This window comes from Argiope bruennichi, chromosome X2 (assembly GCF_947563725.1).
Source record: "Argiope bruennichi chromosome X2, qqArgBrue1.1, whole genome shotgun sequence".
Lineage (NCBI taxonomy): Eukaryota > Metazoa > Arthropoda > Arachnida > Araneae > Araneidae > Argiope > Argiope bruennichi.
This window is the reverse complement of record NC_079163.1, coordinates 14,444,683-14,468,420: the sequence shown is the minus strand read 5'-3', so window position 1 is coordinate 14,468,420 and position 23,738 is coordinate 14,444,683. Positions and strand designations below refer to the sequence as shown.

Genomic DNA, 23,738 nt, shown 5'->3' with positions numbered 1-23,738 from the left:
GCGATTAGAGTAAATATCCTGTATAGAATAGCAGTAGTATCCTGTATAGAATAGGAAATATAGAATAGCAGTTTGCAAGAGATACAAATGATATAGTTGAAAACCAATGTAATTTAGTTTTTAAGCTGTCTTTAACTGATTCGATATCATTGCAAGAAGCTAAGAATTCTTGATGAAATTTCTGCACAGAGTTTCATGTTTTAAGATTTATATCCCAGTTTTCGAACACATTACTACACTCTCTCATTTCTAAAGGTTTATTTAATAAATCTGTATTTCCAACAAATTCATCCGGTTAAAAAGAAAAAAAATGCATATGTTTCTTTTTTTTAAATTTAAAAAAATTCTGAAGTTAATTTCGCTGTTTAACAATTCGTATAAAATCGTAAGTTTAAAAAAAAAAAAAGAAGAAGAAAACGAGACGTATAACTTTCTTTAAGTGGGAAAAACAGAAATATATACCCTGAAAGAGGATTAGGTGACCAGAGATCCGGATCTAAATATTGGACAAAGAGTGCGGATATCCTGAAACGTAGAGATTCTGAGTTATCATCAAGTGCATTTGCCAAATGATGTTGTGGTCACAGTATGGAGCTCATACTACACAATTCTCATCCTCGAAATGAAGTGAGAATTATTTTAGAAGCATGTATATGGCAAGTTACAAATCTCATTACAATATATGTTGCTTTTTATACTTCTTGCAAATAAACTTAAAATACTCGGCAGCGTGGATGGCCGGTTGCTTATTCTTGGGCAAAGCCTTATTCTAAAATTATGGAAACAATAATTTCTGATAAAGCAGCAAACTAACTGATTATTTTTAAACTGAGGAGATTACTTTCTAAAGGTGTTTTTTTAAATAAATTTCATTTCTAAGAAAATCGTCTGGTTAAAAATGAAAAACGCACTTTTTTCATTAAAAAAAATTCTGAAGCCAATTTCACGACTTAACAGCTCTTTGTTGTTACTTATCTCCCTTGTATTGAAACCAAGTCCAAGAGATCGAGGGAAGAGAGATACAGTAGCTTCTGGGGGTAAGGATCCCCGAGCACCCGAGGGCAGAATTCTTACATCAGCTCATATGAAGATGACACTCACGCACTCTCTTGCACAACTCCTTTTTACAAGGGGCTCTTTCACACACCTCACAGATTGAACACAGGGTAAAGAACAACCATGCCCGAACCAGGACTCGAACCCGGGACGCCCAAATCAGGAAGAAGACTCGCTACCCCATGTCCGGACGCCGGCAGCAGCTTACACATTGATGATTGTCAAACTCAGAAGATTACTTCGTTTTTCGGATGACTCCGTGTTACGAAGTAAACCCCTTTAAAAACCACTTGAAACACTCTCGAAACGAAGTGAGAATTATTTAAGAAGCACTTATATGGTAAGTTACAAATCACATGGTAATATATTTTACGTTTTATTTTTCTTGCAAAATTAAACGTGAATATAACTATAGGCAGCGTGGATGGCTGGTTGCTTATTCTGAGGAAAAACAGAATTACAGTTACAAATACTAAGGCAATATATTTGGTGTTTTACTAACTAACAAATTATCGGCAGCGTGGATGGCTGGTTGCTTGTTGTCGGAGAAAGCTTTATTCTAAAGCTATGGCAACAATAACCCGTGATATAGCAACATGCTGTTGTTGTTGCGTATGGCACTTTACAAGCCCGCTGACATATCTGTCAGCGATTTAAGCCAAGTGAGCGCCTCTTGTTTTTTCAGTAGCGCCAACTAGGGCCAAGAGTACGACTTAGCTACTTCATACGTCACATTCGCTTGCATAAACCTTTTTTACAGGGGGGAACATTCACACATTTCACGGATAGAACACAGAAGAAGAATAACCATGCCCGAACCGGGACTTGAAACCGGCAGGTCCAGATCACGGAGAAGACGAGCTACCCCTATGCCAGGACGCCGGCAGAAGCATACAAATTGATGATTGTCAAACTCAGGAGATTACTTCGTTTTTCGAACGACTCCGTGTTACGAAGTAAACCCCTTTAAAAACAACTTGAAACACAAATTATGCAGAGCAGTTTCCCTCTAGTACAAAACGCCTCAACTGGCAACATTGGAAGTATACATCTCCAGACACAGGATATCCGTTCAAAATATAGTGAAACCGAGAGTGTTATTAAAAATGACAAAAGAAGATATTCTGTAAATGAAATGAACAAATCAATAATCTTTTCTTTTTTTTCTAGCTCTATATACTTACGACCATTTATGAAGTCTGTAAATAGTAGGAAAAAGAGGGTGAAGTATATAAATGCCTCTCAATAGCACTCGAAAACTAATGCCGTAAAGCAATGAACTTTCGATTGCTTTCAACAGATATTCTATTGAATGTATATATATCTATCTAATTACAGAATGGAAAGTGAAGTAATGCATTTAAAGCAAGGAAATTTTGTCTTTATTATCAGTGGAAACTCTTTATCTCTCCCTTCATTTCGATTTTTTGTTAATAATATCTATTTTGTTGAACCTTCGCCATCATCATTATATATGAAATAAAAGGTACTGATGGCTTCAGCAATTATTCAGTGGGATTGTCGCCATAAAACCTTCCCACACATTCCTTAATAAACCCCCTGTTAACCCTTTTCATTCCCGTATGAAAACTGTGGAATTTGGACATTGATGTGTAGTACTCAGATTTTTATTTTAAGACCAGTGAGCATTCTGAGCTATGAAAACCAAGTATGTATTCCGAATACCTTTCTTTCGACAAATTAAAACTAAAGTCTTATTCATAATAATAACTTAGTAACAAGATCACATACCAAATTAATTTTAATTATCTAATTCATTGCACTTTGAAGTTATTGCTTTACATGCATGTGAAGGTACAGACCATGAGACAAGAAACTCGTTCACGAATTTTTTGTTTAAATTTTGACACGGATTTACAATTTAGAAACAAACAACTATCCATCTATTTTTTTTTAACCTTTTATAGTATAATTTGTACAAAGGAGGACAGACAGAAGAAACTCTTGTGCATAGATTTCATTCAGAATTTGACAGAAATCAAAGCTTTGGTGCTAAGAACACTTATCAAATTTCATCCGTTTCACTCAACTCGTTTTTCAGTTACTATGTTTCACAGACAAGTAGACAGAGCGACTGAATATCATTGCAAAATATATTTTTCGGATTCAGAGAAGTCTAAAATGCGCAGACTCATCAGATTTTTCGACGATTACAATAAGTTCTCTTAGTATACTTCCTATACAAGTAATTCAAAAGCACTTTATTCTGCTCTATAACTTCCTTCTCTTAACAAGCTCTGGATTTTTAGACAGGAGTTATTTAGATTTTTTTCCCATTTTTTTTCTTCATGATTTTGAATTTATCATTTATGAAACAAATTACAATTTACTTTTGTTTTATTAATTTACAATTTTTTCGCTTGCTGCTTATGTATAGGATTGGTAATTTTATTGCTTTCTCACCTTTCTATCATCTTTAAAGTTTAGGTAAAAGGCAATATTCAATGTCAAATTCATAGCTCATAATCCTTTAAATTCTCGTTTAAGTAATTATTAGTGCTTTTTCTGCGACATTCGGGTATATCTGAATAACTTTCGAGCAGTCATCCATCAGCAAAACTTAGGATTCAGATCGCAATTTTTGACAATATAATAAACAAAATTATAATAAACAAATATTTAATATTTTACTGTCGCCATTAACAAATGAGACTTTAATTGGATTTTTCTTTTGTTTATCATGTTTCTTTAATTAAATGTTTGGAACATAAAGCTGCAATAAAATAAATTGCACATTAATAAGTTAAAAGATAATGACAGTTTTAAATATTATAACATTTACTTTAATAAACTAAATTTTTTTGCGACAATAGGTGAAGTATTTCCTAAAATGCAAGGTTTGATAAATATTCATATTTATATGCGTGGTTTTGTTAATTTTACATTATTATGTGTCGAATTAATAATAATTTTTCTAATAAATAATTTTTACAATTTAAGAATAATATATTAATAAAAATTAATCATAATTCTATATTATTTTTGTATTTTCAAATAGGCTTTTTTTTTCAAAAATAATTAATAAAATAATCATCAGCTTCAGTGAGTATCAATAAGCAAAGACCTTTCTTGCTAGATGCTTAAATTATTATTTTTATTTCCTACAAAATTGAATTCTCCCCGTTTACGATGTTAAGTACGGTTTCTTCTATCTACGGTTTTAGATGCAGTTTCTTTCTGTTTATGCAATTTAATTTTTATGAATAGCTAGAAAATACTTAATATTTTTCTTTCCAAAAATTAGTGAAGCCAGTATTATTTTATAGAAATTCATCTTTGTATATATAATACTATAAGAGATTCTTGATTTTAATTTCTGAGAGATATTTCTAAGTAGTATAGTTTTTATTAAACTTTTACTTATTTGTTGTTACAAGTGTTGTACGAATTAATAATTTTCCATTAAGTATAAGCCGTTATTTCCTATTATTTGTATCGAAATTCATACACAATTTATCTGATGAAACTCTAATCTCTCTGCAGATTGTTCTGTTAAACAGTTGTGTGATGATGGCTAGATAAATGGCTAACGTGGAAAGACAAGCCTCATCGCGATAAAATTGGTATGCCGTCGGGGAAAATAGTGATTTGTTTGTTTAGATCGCCCCTTTTTCCAAACATCCGCATCACCCCAATGGAACGGTATTTGGCCTCGACGGGGGTAACATGCAGTCGACACTTTTCCGTGACGATTTTTCTGCGTAAACGGTCTCGAACCTACAACTAGAGATCTTAACATCATACCACTGCGATTAGTTATATTAACGTCCCGTTTTTAAAGCAACACTAAAAAGCATTTTGGGACGGACCTCGTAATTTTGAACCGCGGTCAGATGACGAGGACAACATCTGAACTGGTACCCCCCCCCTCTCCACACCACACCACACCACGAGGAGGACGTTTGACCAGACGTTTAACGTGCATCAGCCCCGCTTACACGACGGTTCTTCGGTGAAATTGGGTCTCGAATCTGAAACCCTCCGGTTCCGACGCTGAGACCTTACCACCAAGCTACCGCGGCCCTGAGAGACATTAGGAGATCGCAAGCAACGATATATTTTTATCGGTTTTTCGAGCAACGAGATTCGCATATTTCTTATCGGTTTGGGAGTTTATCAAATATAATATAACCCAGTTGTGTCTTGAAGAATACATAAATTCGCAAATTGGTTTAGGGATGAGAGCATTATGTAAGAAGAATTTTTTTTTAGCATCGAAATTAATGACTGTATTCAATTTCTGTAATATTAGTCAGAGACGAGACACTTGAAGCCAACAGTTAAATCTTTCGGACGCAGCTGAATCGGCAATCAATTGATATATGATCTAGGAATATAATGAAGACTTTCAAAAGATAAATTCACATCAAAGAATAATTTAAAGAAAATTTACCCTATTTTTTATCTGCTTCTTGGGATGATACATTGATACCTGCTTTAAATGTGAAATAATAATTTTTTTTGAAAAAAATAAATAAAAAGCTACTTATTATTTTTACATACAAAACTAAAGAAAAATTGCACAGGACGTCAAATCTTTATATCTAATATATTTAAATTTAAATTATAAAAATGATATTTTTTTTAAATTTAAATTGAACAGGATGTCAAATCTTTATATCTAATATCTTTAAATTTAAAATATAAAAATGATATTCTTTTTAAAATTTAAATTTAGACTTTAATTAAAAATTATTTATTGATTTGATTATCTTTTCAACTATTTTTTATTTTAAAAGTTTTTAATTTCTTCCCTTTTAATTACATTAATCAACATCCTACAATATTTTTTCATCTTACTATAGACAGTAAAAAAAAAAAAAAAAAAAAAAAAAAATTAATATTGATATTTATGAGAAAAGGAAATAATTCAAATTTAAAGTTAAAAGATATATTTTTGGAGTTCTAATACTACAAAACCCTCTCATATATTCTATTAAATTAAAAAAAAACTACTTTTAAACAACCAAAAAATATTAATGAAATATACCACAGAATAAACTCAGAGCGATGTTGTACCGTTATTAATTACAGAAGAATCACCCAAGCTAGCAAGGTCTGAAATTGAATTTCGAAAAGACATGTTTTTGACAGAACTTAAAGACCCCAAATGATTATTTTTTAGCTTTTATTTAAAATATAATATATATATATATATTTCCTTCATTAACCTTCCAGCCACTTTTTATTTAAAAAGCTTTTAAACTTCAATCCATTTTAAAACTTTTCATTTTAACTGCAATCGATATTTTCATCGCACGCGTCAAAAAGTTCTAAACTGTCACATGGCAACTCTCACAAATGTGCCAGTAAGTCTTGTCACGTGACCCTCCCTTCGTTCCATCGGCTGTTTGCCCACTCGGTTTAGTTCAGTTTAGTTAATTATATTAACGTCCCGTTTTAAAGCAGCACTAGGGCTATTTAGGGACGGACCTCGTAATTTTGAACCTCGGTCAGATGACGAGGACGACACCTGAGCTGGCACCCCCCTCTCCACACCACACCACACCACGGGAGGACGTTTGGTCCGGATGGATTTAACGTGCGCCATACCCACTTACACGACGGTTCTTCGGTGGAATCCAATCACGAATTTCAAACCCTTCGGTTCTGAAGCCGAGACCTTACCACCAGGCCACCGCGGCCGTTTGTCTACTGGGAGAGTTTAGTATGTTTTAGAAATGTTCGCTTACTTTTGTGATCCGATTTTCTTAATTTTTTTATTTCCATTTTTGATTAACCTTGGTATATTATGTCTTTACGTCTATACCTTTCTATTACTTCTTTATTTAATTTGTATCTCAGATGTGTCTGCATCACTTTTTTAAAACTTTCCTATTTAGTCTACAAAAGCATTTGGAATGGACACAATGTCCTTTTAGTAAAGTGTTCAATATTCTTTAAATAAAATTCTATAATCCCATTTGCGGTCAACAATAATTCCATCCTAATTCGAAATACGATGATCTTCCCCACATTATTTACATCATTAATGCGATGATTGCTCTGCTTCACTTCCTGCTTTACATTTACGATTTTGTATAAGTTATTTGCATACACCAGACCACCTCACACGGCAATTCTTCGGTGGAATCAGGTCTCGAGCCTGAAACCCTCGGGTTTCGAAGCCGAGACCTTACCATCAGGCCACCGCGGACCGCCATTATATTGAAATAAAGTTCTTAAAATTACTTTTCTTGCAATGAGATCGAACCATGTAGCCTGTAATAAAGAGTTAGAGTTAATTAAAGAGATTTCAGTTAGACAGAAATGCTTTTTTTCATTTCCAATTCATACACATATTGTTAAAGAAAGCTTAAAAAGATTCTTCTTGCATACTGAGTTTTAAAATGTTACCTATTCGTTCAAATTAAAGAAAAATCTCATCAAGTTTTAATTTTTTTCCCCATCAGATTATGTATTTTCCCAAAATGATGACTGATGTTTACTGGCATAAAGAAACCAGTAAAATAAATTTAGAGCAGCAAAACAACAGGGAAAGAGAATGCGTGAAATTTCATCTATTTTGCTGACACTATTAACTGCATCTGGTCGTCCGGCCACTCTACGACGCATGCATGCTTTGTATGATTCGCTGGCCATTATGCAATTCCAAAATTGAACGCAACATATTCGCATATCCCGGCAGCTTGGTAAACGGCCTGATGATCGTTTCCTCTTGGCTGATTTCAAAAGTGGGCTTGGATACAACACCTAGAAATTAAAAAAAAAAAAGATGATAAAATGTTTATTATGAAAAATTAAGAAATATATAACGCTCTTATAGAGAAATTTGTTGAAGTTTCAAGTGTACACATTTTTAAAAAAATAAATTGATCATGTCCAAGTTAGTTGAAATAAATGGATAGTTTGTTCAAAGTATGAACGCAATGGTAAACGCACGAAAATGGGTAAAAAAATATAATATTGTACTAGTCGTCACCCTTGTGGGTATGCGAAAAGGCCGGGGTTGGCTACCTCCCATCGATGACAGAAAGTACTTCATTAGGGAAGGGTTGTATTATGGTCGGTGATGGCTCAATTTAGGACTCAACTACAGTTCCCGCCAGTATTGCTGTTGCGGCGGTCCGGTCATTCAAGTTTTTCGCTATGCCTTCGAGCGAGTGGGAGTTGTCAGTCTATGACTAATCTTGTACTTTCTTCAACTTGAAATGGGACTCATCAATTTTGATTCAAGAATTTTTTTTTCTTTTATCATATAAAAATGCCTTCGAGCGAGTCGGAGTTGTCAGTCTATGACTAATCTTGTACTTTCTTCAACTTGAAATGGGACTCATCAATTTTGATTCAAGAATTTTTTTTTCTTTTATCATATAAAAATGCCTTCAAGCGAGTCGGAGTTGTCAGTCTATGACTAATCTTGTACTTTCTTCAACTTGAAATGGGACTCTTCAATTTTGATTCAAGATTTCTTTTTCTTTTATCATATAAAAATAATTTTAATTTGATTATTCTTCCCTAGTTTCGGTCTACAAATTGCTGATTACAAGAGAATTGAGCACTTTTCTCCTTATATTTTCTGTGGTAAAAATAAATCAATACATATACGATTCGCTGCCCGTTACGCAATTCCAAAACTAGATTCAATATATTCGCGTATCACAAAAGTCAGGTAAATATAAATTAAAATTTAATCAAGTTATTAAATAATTCAAGTTTTCAATTTATTTAAAGCTAAGACGCATAGTAATGAAGACCTTTTCAGATTCTTTTAACCCAATTATTACTGCAAAACTAGTAGTTGAGATCAAAAATTCGCATTCACAAAAGGAAAGTGAAATCCATCATTTTTAAAATATGTCTTTCAGTTTTCTATATTGCGTCGTATAATTAAATACCGTAAATAATACTCATAACAGAAACACATTTTAATCAAATTTATAATTTGAAAATAAAATGACACTTTTTTATATTTTTCTATTCCAGTGAAGCAACAAATTTAATTGATATATTGGAAAAATGCTAAAAGAAGTTTACTTGAGGGGGGGGGAGAAGACTGAGGAAGCTAACTAACTAACTAAGACATAAGTTTTGCTCTTTTAAACATTACATATGTTGAAATTAGCTTAAATAAAACTGTATTTTTGAAAACTTTTAATTCATTAATAATATTTTCAAAAATTCAATATAAAATTTAATGGGCATACATATATATCGAAACTCTTATTGAATCATTTTTATTACAACATCTTGTGATGATCAAAATGAATTACTTTTACTTACTATAGCTTTAGTTTTTCGTGGTTTGAAATGAATATTTGAACTGAAATCAATTAACTTCATAAAGCGGTTGCTAAAAAAAGTTAATAAATGAATGAAAATTACAATGATTTATTATGATAATTAATTGCATTCACTTAATTAAAATAAAATTTCTAGAACTTTTCACAGCTGGAACTAACAACAGAACTAGAACTCACAATATCTCGACCGCTTACTGTTCTTGGACCAATTACTCTTGAACTTGAAAATCCATCATCAGTGTCAGACTCTACTCCAGATTCGATGCACGGGAATTCTCCGCTGCCTATTTTAGTAAAATAGTGTACTCCAGCGAATTCCAGAAGGGTCGCAATTACGAATGTAAAGCACATGATGACAAACCAGTCCAAAGCTGTTGGGTAAGACACTTTCGGAAGATCTGTTTTAGTGTCAAGTCCAAAAGTGGACAGCGTAAGTACAGTAGTAATTCCTGAAAATGAACGAGATAAGAACTGTGAGTTTTTTTATTGCTTAGTAAGACGAAGAAAGTAGAAAATGAAATGTTTTATAACAGCATTTAACCCGTTACTGGAGAAATGAATTTCCTCACGCGGCCAGAGACATGCAGTCAAAGTGACTCCATTGTTAATTTTCTTTTTTGTCTTTTGTAAACCGCATTGGAATTTATTTTGGAAACACAATACATTCTAAAAATCATGTAGTTACCAAAAATATTAAAAATATTAAATGCTATAACATTAAATGTTGGAAAGATGTTATAAAGAAAAACCTGAACAATTTTTTAATGACTATTTACTTCGTTTCGATATTATGGAATTGCACTAATGTTAATAACCCTTAGAATTTTACAAACAAAAATGAAGAATACAATATTTTAAAATATTAGTTTAAGAATATTTCTTTATTCTTTCTGTATTATTCAAATTAAAAGCAGTTTCAGAGACATGGAGTCAATGACTGCAACAACAAAAACTTTGAAAAAGAATGATTCAGTTATACGCATACGTTCATACTTAGACTTTTTCCAACATACTGCTGAAAGAACAACTTGAAAGTAAGGTGGAGATAATTGTATTCAGGGACAAAATACCGCGTGATAATCAGAGCTAATGAACTACGCGCAGTAATTCTGACTTCCGTCTCCAGTTACGGGTTAATGTCAAAGTGAGTTCATTCTCAGAATGTAAAAATATGATAAAAGGGAACATAGAACTTTTTCTTTCTATATAATTTTGAATAAATATCTCAAACAACAAGGTATTTGAGTAGTTTTGGGCAACAGGGATACCGTTATTTCTCCTTATGAAATCCTACTCCTAAAGCGTAGTTAAATGTTGTCTCGCGAATGTGTTGTGAATTAAAATAGAATACATTTTAATTTTAAACTATTTATTTATAATTTATAAAATGATTAACGTTAATGATATCTTTAATTTTTTTCATTAATAAAAGATTTTGCTTCTCAACTGTCTTATAATAGATAAATTTTTAATACATTTTAATGCTTTTTTTTGTTGTGGTGCTCTGGTGGTAAGGTCAACACCTTACCACCAGATTCGGTGGTTTTGGGTTCGTGACCCGACACCACCGAATAACTGTCGTGTAAGCGAGTATGTTGCACGTTAAATCGGGTCCAAACGTCCTCTCGCTGGTGTGATGTGGAAGTTTGGAGGCGGTAAGGGATCTGATTGATAAAGGGATCTGATTTTAGGCAGTAAAGCGATAAGTTAATTTTATCTGGAAGTTTAATAAAGGTAATGAGGTTGGCTGACGGTTAAATCACTGATGACAAAACATACCTCTATGTGAAGATTTTGCGCATGCGACGTTCGTAATAGAATCTATTACGCGTGGTTCACAGAGCCTATATTATTGTTTGCGGTAGTATAGTTAATCAGCTTTCCTATATCCTAGTAAGAGGGTGAGCTACATTTTAAATTTTTCCTGAGAGATGAAGGAAAATTTAAATATCATTTAACTGAGAAGTTGAAATACTTTTGCATTCATTGACTTCGTAGTTATTTATAAAAATTGCTTCAAAACAATTATTTATTTTATATGTAGCTTAAGTCTTGATATATGAAACAAATTATGCTTTGAGATGAAACAAAGCAGATTAATAGACTGAAATTTATTCAATTCCAATTCAAAATAAATTCTATGGGAATTTATTCATATTTCATTCATTAGAAATTAATTCCTATTGAATGAAATTGAATATATGATTTAACATGATTGAATGAAATAGGAATAATCTCTTAAATACATGATTTAAATGAAAAGAACTTATTTAGCTTTGGAATTGAAATTCATTCAATTCCTATTCAAAATAAATTCTATTGGAATTTATTCATATTTCATTCATTCCGAATTAATTCCCTTGAATGAAGAGGAATATATGATTTAATATGATTGAATGAAATATGAATTATCTCTTAAATACGATATTTAATTGAAAATAACTTATTTAGCTTAAAAAATGTATTTAGTTTAATTTTTTTTCCTTCATTGATAAAGCTTCGACCAAAAACTATTCAGCTTTTAATACTTTGTTATCAATAATTTACCTTTTTTAGAATCGTCCACAAATATATGTGTAAATTATTTTTTGAAAGTGGCTTGGATACAAATTTGAATTCTTATAAATTCTCAAAGTCATTTTGGCTAGAAGTAAAACTTTAAATTAAACAAATGCTTATAGATGCTTTGGAAGACAAAATTTTTAAAATAACAAGTTTTTTGGGATTTGCATTTTGAAAACTGGAATTTTCTTTAATCAGTTATTCTAACTCCATTTTTAAGAATAAATTTTATTCTATCTATCATAAATTAGCAGTTTGTATTTTTCTCTTCAAATGAAATTAATTAACTATTGAAACTTTAGAGCTAAAAAAATCAACGTTTTTTATTGCAAATTTTCGTTTTAAAAGCTAAAAATTAAAAAATTGAATAGGAGATGCTTATGTGCTAGAAACTAAATAAACTAAACGAAATAAAACTGAGAAAAAATTCATACTGAGACATCCTATTTGTGAAAATTCTACAACGGAAATGCATTGAAATAGTTTACTTACCAAGACCCACTCGATCAGCTGTGGCTTCTCTATTGATCCAAAATGAAACCCAGGATAATACAACAATAAGAATACAAGGAACGTATACTTGGATAAGAAAGTATCCCATGTGTCTTCTAAGATTGAAGTTCACTTGAAGAACAGAAAACATTCCTATGGAAAGAAACGTACAAGCAAAGAGAGACTGTACTCATTTCATAAGTACAGTCAGTATGAAAAGTATAAAACAGTATGAAAAGATGGGATATTGAAACAATAACAGATATGTATATTTATGTATTCTCATTTAAAGACTAACATTCATTAAGTGTTTAATAATTTTATCATTATTATTGCAGTTTTATCAAAAGATATTACTAGCCTTTCTCTATTTGTTAAATATTTGTAAAATTTTTCTACGATGAAACATATCATACATGTATTTCTTAAGGAATAGGAGTGAAAATTGATATTGTAAAAAAATCGATAAAATATGAAACGAGCTTAACAAAAATAATTGCATATCTCAATATTCCGATAGCTCTGGAGGTGTAATTTGATTCTAATTTGGTACGCACTTCTGATGCTTTTTTAAAGAGCCGCTCCCATTCTGTCTATCGTGATAACTGAAATTATAGGTTTTTGATTTGTGTCACTTTAAAAATAAGTATACGATTTGCCTTTAATTTACTGAAGTTGCAGTATCACATTTAAATTATCGTTTTAATAGACAAGACTGATTTTTTGAGGAAATTAATTCGAAGATATATGAAACCATTCGCTGTTTCATATAAAATGCATTTAATTTTACATACTGTTAGTATGAAGGAATCTTTCTCATTAAAATTTAACGATACTTTAAAGGAATTTCAATTTGATTGAAATTCTCCAACATATATTTGTTGCATTTTCTTTGACGTGTCCAATATAACTCGTAACTCAAGAGAGTTGTTGCGGGAAATGTCATGTGTTGCTACAATCCATAATGTTACTCCCATGAGTAATGATACTGAGGATCACAATTTGCTAGTTACACATTGATATCCATGAAACTATATTAGATTTTAAAAATGTGAAGTTATACCGAAGCTAAAGAAAAAATATTAAAGGATATGTTTAAAAATGACAAATAATCGAAATATAAATAATGTATACAAAAAGTCTTATGCACTTAAGTATTACAAAATTTTAAAATTTCGGATATAACAGCAAATGAATTCAAATGCTTCTCAAATATGGAATTTTTCAGATGCTACGAATAACCAAAAATAATAAATAAAATGGAGCTTAAAAGGGTATTTCCGATTTTTTTTCCCGAATATTTTATATTTTAGCTACGAACTGCATACTTTATCTAGATTATTATAAAATTTTGCATTAAGTTTATTCGGATTTGAGATTTTATATAGAAAATTATTTATTTTATACTACTGGTTATTTACGGTTTCATATAACGTACTGATATTCTGATACGGTTTCATATAACGTACTGATTTCATATAACGTACTGATTTCATATAACGTACTGACTGTACGTTCATATACGTACTGATATAATGATTCTACATATATATCAAAATAATTTTATTGATAAATATTATGCTAAATTTTACTAATATTACGACCTCGTTTAATCTTTTTTCTGTGAAAAGTAGTTTTTATCTCTCCGCGTTCTTCCATTATTTGAACGTGATTTGAAAAATACTGTTTCAAAACGTAGATTAAAACTGTTATACTAGATAAAAAGTTTTGAATTTTGACTAAAATTTCATGGCAATCCCATGTCATCTAATATAGAGTTTCATATATTTATAGATAATCATCAACGGTTTTGTGTAGGAATGTAAATCTTTAATTTAAACTAAAGAGCAACAACTCTCTAATTTAAGTTTTAAATAAGTAAGAATTCGGAGAAAATTAAGCTACTTTCTTGAAACCCAAAACACTTGGTTTATAGATAAACGTCCAGTTTATATCAGAACTTTATTAAACCTGTTATCCACAATAATTTTTTTTAAATTTTACAAGTGATTGTATCAATACCCTGTCCGACTTCCTTTGTATGGTCAAAAGTTGATAACAGAAAAGAAACAGGGAAGCCAAACAATGCTTGTTGGCATAAAAGTAAAAGTAAACACCTTTTTTGATCAAAATCCGTTCCCCCTCTCTCATGTCTACCTTACGGCACGTGTTTAGCTTTATCGTAATAAATAGACTATTTTCCTCTTGAGAGCTTTGGTTTCGCATCTGATACTAGCTGTAATTTTGCTGTAGAAAACAAATACCTGATTTTCTATTGTCGTTTCAACTTATTTTATTCCTTTACGTACGGGCTGATATCTTTTTAGCAAACGAATTGCATCAAATTTTGAAACAAAGTAGGAATTCAAACTTAATTAGCAAAATTCAAAGTTTTTCCATCTAATTTGGCCAATTTTTTGCGATATCGAGCTTACTTACACAAGCACACAGGCATAGAGCGAGATATGATTTCACAAATAAGTTTTTCTAGTTCGGAGGTTTATAAGATATGGGAATTCGAGGTAGAATATTTTAAAGTTTGCAATATTCTCCTTTCATGTAGGAGAAAATAAAAACTTTAAGATTTTGCCCGAATATTTTAGATTTTTTTTTGAATGGTAAATAATTACAAATTAATGTACGTAGTAAAATTGTCTTTAGTAAATATGATACAAAAGTAGAGATAAGTATAAATGATGCGAAGACTGCAATTTTCATTCAAAATCTGTTTACATCGATTATTTAAATCTACATTCTACGATGAATTATGTATTATATCATTCGAATCAAGTTCTCCTTACTACACAGGGTCTTATTTTACTCAATTTGACTTTCTATAATCAGCAGCTTACCTGAATTAGCTGAGATGGTTGCATTTTTTATTGGGAAATCAATTAAATCATACTGAGACAGAACTAGACCTTCATTCAGACTAACAGCATCATGAGATTCCCATTGGTATCTGAGATGGTCTTCAGTGTAACCATCTAAAATAAGAAAGATTCTAAAGTGTTGTTGTTTGGAAAGAATTCAGTTTACCATTACTGAAAATAATGGAACGGTTCTTTTCTCTTAATTATGTATAAAAAGCATTGATAAGAGGTGTTATGAATAGAAATGTGGCATAATAACTGCGTTTTATGTATTCCTTTTCCAAACAAAGTTTCTTGACATCAAACAATTTATATTTTATGCTAAACTTGAAATACATATATTCTAGCATTTATACGACTTCAATTTTAATTATTTTAAAAGTTCCTAATAAAAATCATGCAATTATTTTGTCATTTTAGAAATACAATCCTTATATGATTTTTTGGGGAAGTAGTCTTCATACTTTTAATAGAAATTAAAATGGTTTGCACCAGAACTCCTTTTGGTTCTAAAGACCTATTGCTTTTCAAGGTCAATTAATAGAAGCTGAAAGATAGTAATGCTGAAAAGAATCTCCTTGTGAAATAAGTCACATTAGTGGTAAACCCAAACAGCAACTCTGTACCAAAACGAAGTTCTTATATGTAGGTCTCTCGGACAAATTGAGTCATCAGTTATTTTATCATTATAATCAAGAAACATTTGGATAAAAAAATTATGATTATTATTTATGCTGCATGTAGTTTCTATATTTGACGAAGTATTTATCGTTTCACATAATTTTTTCGTTATAAAGAAAATTTTCTAAATAAATTACTTAAAAAACAAAAAAAAAAACAGAAACTTGTTTATATAGTTTATTGGCAAATTCATATACTAAATTTTGAAAAATTCTAATCCTTCTTGTAAAAGATAAAGGATAATATAAATAATATATTTCTGATATGAATTTTTGTAATTTTTATAAGGACAGAAAGACTTTATCTGTAATATTTTCTTGAAATTGTAGTTCCCTTCGAATTTCCTCAAATTCTCTTAGCATTCATTCTTTTAAAGATTGTTTGATACCATCTTCATTGCTGCCTTCATCGCTTTTTGTATTATTGAAATTACACACTATTTTTATCAACATGGAGAAAATTAGGCACTTCAGTACTTTCTGTATCAGGCTAAAGCCGCGTGAATCGATTGTATTGAAATCTACCAAATCGTAATCGATTTGATAAATTTTGATGGAACTTTAACAAGTGAGAAGTAGCAGAAAAACAATCAGTAGAAACTTTTAAGGGGAAAATGGCTGGAAGAGAATTACTAGATATAAATTATCTTTTTTAATGTAAAGAATAAATAATGTGCAAATGTCGCTCAAATTCAAGTTGTGCAGACATTTTGTTAAACAAATAAACTTCATTAAATGCTAATTTGTTGAATATAAACTCAAATGTGTAATATGCTTTTCCCTTATATACATTAAGAGTTGACAATTTAGATAGCATTTTCTTTGAAGGGATTAGAATTTTAATAATTTAAAATTTCCGAATTTAATCAATCATGATTTAAATACGCGTTAATAATCCTTTGGAAATGCGGATAATCAGAGATCCACTATACTGTACATTAAATCATACTATAATAATCTTTAAGGTGAACCTACTATAATAATACTTTAATTTCTAAATTCACTTAATTTCCCAAGCTCTTGCTTTCTTCAGAAATTGAAATATGGATTAACTTTCACGTTGGTATAATAATAAATGATCATTATATTTTGGATTATTAATAATGAGAAACAGTCTTAATACATTCAAAATCTATTGTAAAATAAAACTTTCTAAACGCAGATACTTACAGCTTCCGAAAACCAAAGGACAAGACTGTTTATCCATGGGGAAATTTTGCAAAAGCATCGGACAAGTTGCTTTGATAGTTAATCTGAAAAAAGTAAGTTAAATTTCCAATAAAAAATTACTTATGTGACTGCATCAAAATCCATGTTTAAAGTCACTAACATCTTTGAAAGATAAAAATGCCTAAAATGGTGAATACTCTACATTTGCCTAAAATGGTGAATACTCTACATTTGCCTAAAATGGTGAATACTCTATATTTACGAAACATGATGTACGTCTTTATGGCATTTTTTAATATCACATATCAATACAGATTATTTTCTAGATCATCGCTTTATCATTTTTTCATATTTTTTCTTTCTTATCTTAAAATCTAGCTCATAATAAAATCTTTAGCTTTTATATACTATGTTTCCTCTTATGTATTATCGTAAATTATTATTAAATATATAATATCAAAAAAAATTAAAAGATTTTACTAGTAATATACTTATAGATTTTTATAATTTCTTTGCTCTCCCTTGAAAGATTTCTGACAAAACCACTCATTTCTGAAGATGAAGATGTTTTAAATATTTTTTTTTAAAGTATTCATCATCAAGAAATAATTGAAGCATCTATAAAGAATAATATTTGAGTCTGTAGGTAGAAAATTGAAATTTCAGTCGGCATTGATTCTTCTCAGGTTTGGATATTTAATGTTTTAATGACGAAAAATAGGCAAATAGATTTATAAAACGATTCACTGCTGTGGTCCATGAATTTGCATATATATAATTACAAATTTCAGGCGTACCACGCACATTTGCAGCAGGAATTGAACGTTTTTCGATTAGATCTTTATCGGACTCCTTGGGATTTTCCAAAGTCGCATTTTTAATGTGGTTCTAAAAGAAAAATAATGCTTCACGTATATAGTGGCATTCAAATAACTAGCCATGCCATACTTTTTAGAATGAGTTGTGAATCACTCGCTTTGAACTTCTTCTACATTTCCGATCGCAACCCTATACTTAAAAATCATGCTGGCGTGCTCCTAGTTCGTGTAACTACGTTTGGTGCTCGAAATTTGGACAGGTAATGACGTTTAATGTAGCAGACTTATTTTATCTATGTTCCGCAGCTATTAATCTGATCATCTATGATTCTCAGTACCCTCTTCCACTACGGCATGCCATTTATGCTCACATTTTCTATCAGAAAAGCTGCTTTCTTCGGTCCCTTCTATTCGTCTCTACATTTTTTCGAATACTTTTGAATTACCCTGTATAAAAGATCTCCCCAAAAAATGGAACAAGCAGGTTGAAAGCAGAAAAGTGGAATAATATTGTAATTAGAGCTATACTTCGTAATAAAAGTTTCATTAGATATAGTACGTGCATGAAAGCACTTTGGCTTCTGTGCAGTTTGGAATTAAAAAGTTAAAAACATTATATTTTTATACAGTCCATAGTATAAACATGTCAACTATCAGGTCATGAGTAGCGTCTCGAATTTTACAAATGGGCTTCACTTTAGGTGAAATCAAAAAGGAAAAAAGATCGTTCTTCGTACAAGAGGCTCATCATCAGTAACAATTTTCTTCAAATATATGGTGTGGCATTTCTTTAATTGATCCTATTTTGTACAACAGTATGATAAATAGTGATCGATATATGTATCCAGTTAGTTTTGAATGGCGTTATGTCTGAATATTTTAGCTTTTGACGGTACTTTTTCAAATAGATGGCGCTCTTTCACAATATATTTCAGCTGTAAGATGATGAATCATTCTTTGATAGGTGGATTGGATTACGAAGATCTGGAGAATTTCCTCCTATATCACCTGACTTCACTCCTGTTTATTTTATTTATGAGGTTACTTACGTTCTTCCATATATAACACGTATCATGTTGATATAGCAGATCTTTGCTGACCAATTCAAGAAGCCTTTCCTGCTATTACAAGGAATAAACTAGAAGGCTAGCATTATTAGAAGAATGCAAATTTGTATAGGTGTCAAAGGTGCTCATTTTGAACAAGTATTTTTAAGTACTTCAATTAATGTTAATTTTAATTAATTAATTTGATAATTTTTCAAAATTTAATAAAGATTAAGAAATGCATCATTATGTAAGTGCTTTATGATTGTGCCCTTTTAATAACCTTTTGTGATATGCATATTATCTTATTATCCCTGAAAAAGACTACAAAAAACAGGATCAAACACCAATCTGAGGTATGGAAAAATGGTCTAAGTCAATAAATGCCTTTTAATAACTCAGCAAACAGTTTAAGTTAGAAAATGAAACTTTGTGCGCTTATAGAAACATTTTACTGACCGGTATTTTTTTTTCTATGAGGGGTTTGTAAAAATTTAATTTTTGTGACATTTTATTCTCGAATTCTAGAAAAGCTAAAGTATTTTCATAAATTTGAATATTTTATTTAATGAAATTTTATACCTGAAAGTATATGTCTAGTTGCAATATTTAAGAATATAAATGCTTGTTCCACTTATTCGGGATACCCTGTATAACATTCTACTTAAAAAGTTTTTTATAATGCATTCCTTCTGCCATACTATGTGTTATTTTAACTTAATGAATTAGTGTTAGAAAATTAATTAATTGGATTTTAATAGATTCTTGGAAATTTTGAAAGTAAGTTGACAAAATGTGATCGCACTTTCAATTTCAATCTTAATAATTACTGCAAAACGGATTTCAACCTAATGAATGAATGTTGAAATGCTAAAATATATTCTTGGTACAGCTAAATCACCTTCAAAATCTTTAATAAAAATTTAAGTAAAATCCATTTTATCTGATAAAACTGTATACCTATTTCGTAGATAGATTAATGTAGAATGCCTAACGGCTTTAGTAAATGCATTATGATAGATTAATGTAGAATGCCTAACGGCTTTAGTAAATGCATTATGTTTACAATAATTGCGAAGTATTCAATTCAGACTCTTTAACTCAATCTAAATGCTTTGCAATACTTAGCTAGTTTATTTATTAATAAAATAATTATTCAAACTTTTTAGTTTTGAATGTATAGTTTTAAAGAAATTATTTTTAAAACACGTTTATTTTCTTAAATATTTCATTTTATATCATCTTTCATGGGAATTTTGAAATCACTTTTCAAAGATTAAATAAATTTATATTAAGTCTAAAATAATAAAACATTTAAGTAATAAAGATTGAAACTTAACTGTTCGAATGCCTCCAGGTTTATTTTCTCGCAGAAATAGATTTAATGTTAAAAGTATACTAGCATATTGTTGAATATATTATTGAATTCATTTAATTTGGTTCTTAGCTTAGAATAATTACCAGAAAAGATAAAATTTTTTGATTTCAGAAGAAAGAAGACAATTTTAAAGTTTAATTAAAAAAATTGTTGGCATAACTTCAGAATACGTATCTACTTTTGAACGAGTGTGTTTTATATGTTTTAAATGAAGCAAGTAAGTGTTAGAGGGATTAAATCACAATAAATACCTAATTTCAGTCGATAAGGTAAAATATTTTTACTTTACTTCATAGCAATATTTACAAAAGTTAGTCTATATACGAAATTAATTTCTTTTACTTATAAATGAAATTCTTTTTACTTATTGCTAAACATTCCTCACTTAAGGAATGGAAATAAATAATTTTTAAACCCTTACAATCTTTATATCTGAATTATAGGTCATTAATTAGAAATAACAAAAGCAGTTATTTATTATGAATAATTGAACCAGCTATTTATAATTCGAAATATGAGTACATGTTTATTGAAATATTTGTTGAATATTAGCTTATAAGACATTCTGTAGAGAGAGCTATGTGAGGATTGCTACAATCCCTATTTTGCGATTAATATAAGTAAATTAAACGGAGGACAAATTTGCACATGAGAAAGCTCAATGAATATTATAATGGCGTAATGATCATTCGCGGTGACAAACGTGGTAAAAATCTTAAGTAGAAAAATTCCGTAATCAGCAAGTGAAAATTCAATACACGGAGCAATTTTTTAAATAACTAATTATACATACTTACCATTTTTAGTAAATAACAAATTAAAGAAAAATATTTAAGAATTTATTATCAGATCTCTTACGTTTAAAGCTATTATAATGTTCCTTTATAAATATTTACCCGGCAGATGACAAATTCTTTCTTTTTATTTAAAAGTTGTTTTAGATTAAGTATGGGTGACCAAAAAATGACAGGCGTTAATAGATAAAAAAATTGAAAGCTTTGTTTAAAAAAATATAAATAAAATTCTTGCTGAAACTTATTTTTGTTCTTGACTAATAGTAATTTGGCAAAGATTTGAAAATATGAATTTCACAATCTTTGTGAATTTAAGCAGATAAAACGTGTTTTAACCTCATGGAATATAAAACTTGGCCATCTTGAAAAATCCTTAGTAGTTTATTCGGAAGGGTAATTGTATGCAAGTAAGATCCTTTTCCATTATGAAAGTAAGTATCCGGCTTCCATATGCCCTCTAACATCTTGATGTTAAGACTGAGGCTAGGGATTGGTGCATCAAACATTAAACGTCTGTCAGTCCATTTTTGTCGAAAATAGCAATCCATCGAATATTCCTAAAATAAATTAAACATAAAGGATGACTCATCTCCGGTCTTCATTATGCAGATATGTAAAACAAAGAAAAAGAATGAAAACAAATGAATTCTTTATTTTAGATTTTTCTTTTTCTTAAATAATCTGAAAATAGAAAATTCTTTAGATGTTTCTAATATATTTTTAAATATTTATCTCCTTAAAAAAAAGGAACAATTTGAAATGATTTTTTCAAATATATGCTCTTAAATGAAACATTGAAAAATCACAACACTATATATGAAAACTGAAGTAATAATTCTTCTAAAATGCTCTAAAACTAGAATAAAAAGTCATTGGAATGGTAATATATTTTTCAAAAGTCATCAAATCTACAGAATGGGAAATATTTGAAAATAAAGAAATTCATAGTATTTTGCATTCTTTTTGATAAACATAAGCAATAATTATTCTTTTAAAAATGTTTGATCCCTACCCACTATAAGTATACTTATAAGGTTATCTCGATAGAGAAAGAAATTAAAAAAGATTTCGGAGAAAGTTTGTTTTAAAACTTAGCTTTCACTACGCCTGTTGTTGGTTATATCAGTACATACCTTTGTAAACAGAATTAAAAAAAATATGTCAATCAAATGTACAATATCGGAGTTTAAATTTATAATATGGAATATATTAAAGAAGTTTTAGAAACTATTTGATATGTTTCAGAAATTTCCATCGAGCAGATGAACAATTAAAAGCCAACTATGAAATATTATTTGACATGTATTCGTCCCTCTACGAAAAGAAAATTCACAAATCGGAGCGATTTCATTTGCAGTTGAAGCATTTTTGTCGCATTTAAAGGCGGCAATTTGAAATCACAGTAGAAATTTTATAAATAAAACATTTCTTTAAATCTATAATTATTTGCTATTATGCATGTAATCGATGCAAAAATATATTCTATTTATAATATTTTAGCTCTTAATCCGTATTAGTTCTGTCACCTAGAGAAATGATATCTTTATGTAACTTAGTTATTTTAAAAGCTTTTTATTAGTTAGTTAGTTATATTAACGTCCCGTTTTAAGTAACACTAGGGCCTCGAGGACGACAAAGCTTTTTATGCTAAGCAATCAAGGAGGAAAATGCAAATGTCTCATCTTGATCTAGGGTCTAGAATAAGAATGAGATTTTGTTCTTCAATGGATATGACCTTTCTGACTTGCCACCACGGATTCGGACTTGTACTCAGCAATTATTGTGATGAAGTGTTGATTCTCATCTGTATTATGACTTGCCTACTAGTTTCTATAACTTTGAAGTTTTGCCATATGAAAAAAATAAATAAATAATTGGTAATTTTAGAGCGTGAGAAAAACATTATGTACAAGTGACTTTCAATACTGATTGTTTGAACCTCACCTATAAGATCCCATTATCAACTATAGCCTGAAAGTACTTTAACATCGTAAAATACTAGAAGAAGCGAAAGTACCTTTAGTTAATGCGAAACATCATGCCTCCACAAATATTTAAGAATTTATATATAGGGGATATTTTAATTAGTGGCTCGTTAGAAATCATGTCTTCAAGTTTCATATGAACTTCAAAACGTACTTATCAAAATATATGTGTTTGTATATTTTCTGTTTGTTTACAAGTTTTTCAATGTATTTAATCATTCATACGTCTATATTCTTAAGAAAGATAATAAAATATTCACCTGAAATTCAAAGAATGTTATGAAGATTTATAAAAGGTGGCACATGTGATACAAAAGTCCAAACTGTAAACGCAACAAAATGGATGGTGAAGTAAATAATGGAGAGAAATAAGCTTTTGAAATGCGTTTGAAGTTTAATGATGTAATTGCTCAATATCATTCAGTTGTATTCTTTTTTATAACTTACAGGACGTTCAGGTATACACTGTGAATTGTGAAGTTCCTGTTGGAATTAAACGTTATGATGGCGACTTCACCTGCAAATTATGCTGAATATTTGTTTTTTTATCGCATCTGGACATGAATTTTTCTTTCGTAGTGCAAATATATTACCTTAAC

The 23,738-nt window shown here is 30.0% G+C and overlaps 1 protein-coding gene across 1 annotated transcript in view; it reads right to left on the bottom strand.

Moving 5' to 3' along the window:
• Positions 1–7,491: 7,491 nt before the first annotated feature.
• Positions 7,492–23,738, bottom strand: part of LOC129960397 (gamma-aminobutyric acid receptor alpha-like) — a 39,052-nt gene continuing 22,805 nt past the window's right edge. Inside the window, exons 4-9 of the mRNA XM_056073817.1 lie at positions 21,491–21,711; positions 17,119–17,201; positions 15,248–15,382; positions 12,396–12,548; positions 9,519–9,790; positions 7,492–7,791 (exon numbers count right to left, since the gene is read on the bottom strand). Coding sequence (XP_055929792.1) covers positions 7,492–7,791; positions 9,519–9,790; positions 12,396–12,548; positions 15,248–15,382; positions 17,119–17,201; positions 21,491–21,711 — 1,164 coding nt within the window. The remainder of the gene's footprint in view (positions 7,792–9,518; positions 9,791–12,395; positions 12,549–15,247; positions 15,383–17,118; positions 17,202–21,490; positions 21,712–23,738) is intronic.